Source organism: Eimeria tenella, genomic scaffold (assembly GCF_000499545.2).
Source record: "Eimeria tenella Houghton genomic scaffold, Eth_scaff4596, whole genome shotgun sequence".
NCBI lineage: Eukaryota > Apicomplexa > Conoidasida > Eucoccidiorida > Eimeriidae > Eimeria > Eimeria tenella.
In genome coordinates this window covers 1-3,337 of record NW_013545528.1, presented here as the reverse complement: position 1 = coordinate 3,337, position 3,337 = coordinate 1, and the positions used below count along the sequence as shown (strand labels likewise).

The 3,337-nt window shown below is 55.2% G+C and overlaps 1 protein-coding gene across 1 annotated transcript; it reads right to left on the bottom strand.

Annotated features, from left to right (window-relative positions):
• Positions 1–693: 693 nt before the first annotated feature.
• ETH_00033935 (uncharacterized protein) lies at positions 694–3,269 on the bottom strand (the record flags this gene model as incomplete). The annotated part of the gene is made up of 8 exons (XM_013380212.1): positions 694–752; positions 984–1,257; positions 1,652–1,732; positions 1,899–2,027; positions 2,228–2,341; positions 2,631–2,677; positions 2,869–2,956; positions 3,148–3,269. Coding segments are annotated over 8 exons (914 nt in total), but the record flags the coding sequence as incomplete, so codon positions are not given.
• Between the last annotated feature and the right edge of the window lie 68 nt (positions 3,270–3,337).

Below are 3,337 nucleotides of genomic sequence, written 5' to 3'. Positions count from 1 at the left end.
GCACTGCAGCAGCAGCAGCAGACGCAGCAGCAGCAGCAGACGCAGCAGCAGCAGCAGACGCAGCAGCAGCAGAACAGGGGGCGCAACGCAGCAGGGTTGAAGCCCAATGCAGCGGAAACCCTAATTTAGGGTTTAGGAGTGCGGGGGAGGGCTGGGGGCGCAGAACTCGCGTGAGGCGCTGCCGCGCGGGGGCACCTAGGGTTTAGGGTTTAGGGTTTAGGGTTTGGGCGGACCCGGACGGCCTGGGCGCGGTACTTTTCCTTGAGAATGCTTCTGTTGAGTTTGATGTAAGCAAAAGGGTCTAAACCCTTTTTTCTTAAATCTCCAGAAGCCCTTTTGGCTTTAAACTCTTCGCCGCTGCGCTGCACAAAGTGGCCCCCACTTTGCTGCTGCCGCAGCTGCCGCAGCGCTGCTCGCCGCGCTGCCAGGCAGCTCAGGTTCGCCCCCTTGCTGCTGCTGCTGCTGCTGCTGCTGCGCGCGGCACCTGCAGCAGCAGCAGCAGTCCTGCCCTGCACGCGCAGCAGCAGAACGCAAAAGCAACAGCAAACGGCACGCAATCCCCACCACACCTCTGCTGCTGCTGCTGCTGCTGCTGCGCGCGGCAGCAAAGCGAGGCGTAAGGGATCAGCTCCGTCCCAGGGTTTAGGGTTTAGGGTTTAGGGTTTAGGGTTTAGGGTTTAGGGTTTGGCTTGCTTTGAGGCCCTTGCGACGGCTCGAAGCTGGCGTTTCCTTCCCTATGGAGAACTTCGGTGCTGCGCGCAGACACAAGAGCCAGCCTGCACATCAATACTCAGCAGCAGCAGCAGCAGCAGCAGCAGCAGCGACAGCAGCAGCAACAGTAGGGATAGCAACAGCATCAGCAGGTCCAACAGCTGCGCAAAAACAGCAGCAGCAGCCGCAACAGCAGCAGCAGCAGGTCCAACAACTGCGCAACAACAGCAGCAGCTGCGGCGACAACACGAGCAGCAGCAGCAGCAGCAGACCGTTTGCATCATTTTTTGGATCCTCTTCTTCTTCGGAAAGCAAAATCTTTCCCTCGGAATTGAGTTTAAGTTGGCTGAACTTTAATTCCCTCTTTTGGCCTTTTGCTGCTGCTGCAGTGCGGCGGTCTTTGCGGGGCTGCTGCGCTGCTAAGATTTGCTGCGCCGCGCTGCTGCAGCAAAAGTCCAGCAGCAAATCCGTGGGATCGTCTCCTCCCGCAGACTCAAACACACTCAGTCCTGTTGCTGCTGCTGCTGCTGCTGCACGCCGTTTCCGCTGCAGCACCAGACGCCCCCAAACCCTAAACCCTAAACCCCAAACCCTAAACGCGGTGCCAGCAGCACCCAGCATACACAAGCCGCCGCTCGCCTCAACACCCCCAAAAACCCTAAACCCTAAACCCTAAATCCTTAACCCTACACCCAGTAGGCAACATGCAGCAGTGCATACTAAGCGCTGAAAAGCAAACCCTAAACCCTAAACCCTAAGTGATGGACACATTAAACCCTAAACCCTAAACCCTAAACCCTAAACCCTAAACCCCAGGGTAATGCAGCACAGGCACTTCAAGAGAGCCAAGCTCACTGCAGGGAAGCTGCTGGGCGTCCGTGTGCGTTCCAAGCTCAGCTGCTAGGGTTTAGGGTTTAGGGTTTAGGGTTTGAGCGCTCACTCTGCCCCTTCTGTCGTCTTCGCTGTCTTCTTCAAAAGCATCCAAAAGGGACTTTAGGCCCACCGCCTCCGGGCCGCCAACCTGCGCCCCCAAACCCTAAACCCTAAACCCTAAACCCTAAGCCTGGAGCCCGAGAGAGCCCTGATGCGCACAGCTCAGCCGCTCGGCTCGCAGCGCTTCACCACCGGCTGCCGCCACACAAAAGCCTCTAGGGTTTAGGGTTTAGGGTTTAGGGTTTGGCTCTCACGTGTTCAATTCTTTCTTCTTTTTCTTTTTCCTTTTCTTCTTCTTCTTCTTCTTGTTCCGTCTCCGAATCAGTAAACCCTTTTCGTTCTTCTTTAGAGTCTTCGCTCTCGTCTTCAGACTCGCCCGTATCCTACAACAGCGCAAACCCTAGACTCTAAACCCTAAACCCTAAACCCTAAACCCTTAACGCTTCTCAACGCCTACCTACCGAAGCTGCCTGGGCGCCGCGAACGCGGGTTCACCAAGACTGGGGACTGAGGGTTTGCCGCCGGCGCCTCAAGCTTAGGTCCTAGGGTTTAGGGTTTAGGGTTTAGGGTTTAGGGTTTGGACCTTGAGGGTCTGGCGAATGAGGCGGCGAACAGTGCGCCGCCTCTCAGTGCGAAGCAGATGACGCAGCAGAGGCATGTGCTCTTCAGGCATTGCCTTCTCCACAGCTTCTTCCCCCTGAAACAAACCCTAAACCCTAAACCCTAAACCCTAAACCCTAAACCCTAAACCCTAAATCCTAGACCCTGAACCCTCGATTTGCGCCTTTTGCAGCGCACAGAAACCGGCGGCGAACCGCCCGCACCCAACAATGCGGGACGCAAACCCTAAACCCTAAACCCTAAACCCTAAACCCTGAACCCTAAACCCTAAACCCTAAACAGCAATCCTGTAGCCTGGGGCTGTGGGCACTGAGCAATTCCTCCGGGGGAATGGCCATTAAGGGTTTAGGGTTTAGAAAACTTACCATGACTTTGCAGAGCTTTTCTATCAAGTGACGGATCTTCATGCGAGCTGAACCCAACACACACCCAAAACCCTAAACCCTAAACCCTAAACCCTAAACTATGAACGAAACCCTGCTGCGGCTGTCCTGCAGCAGACACTCCAGGGGTCCTGACAAGCGCTGCCGGGCAAGGGTTTAGGGTTTAGCAGGGTTTAGGGTTTAAGCAGGGTTTAGGGTTTAGGGTTTAGGGTGGAGGTACCTTTGGGGGCATTAGGGTTTTTCAAAACCCCCAACATTGAGGGCAGCCAAGCCGCGAGGTCGTCCATATCCCCAGCACGAATGCAAGCCTGAAACCCCAAACCCTAAACCCTAAACCCTAAACCCTAGACCCCAAACCCTAAACCCTAAACGCTAAACCTCGAACCCCAAAATTGAAGCCCAAGACCCCAGAGCCCCAGCAGCGTCGCACAGCATGCAGCCTTTGCCGCTTCGGAGCAAAACAAAAATTAGGGTTTAGGGTTTAGGGTTTAGGGTTTACCTTCGCAAACTGAATGCCAGCAACAAAGGCAATTTTGTTATGGTCCTTCAGCAGCAAAAGGCCCACAGCTGCCCACTGCTGAACTAAGCTGTGGGGAAGCTCCCCGCCTGAAACCACAAACCCTAAACCCTAAACCCTAAACCCTAAACCATAGAGGCTAGGCCAAGTGCAAAGACCAGCCAATCCAGCC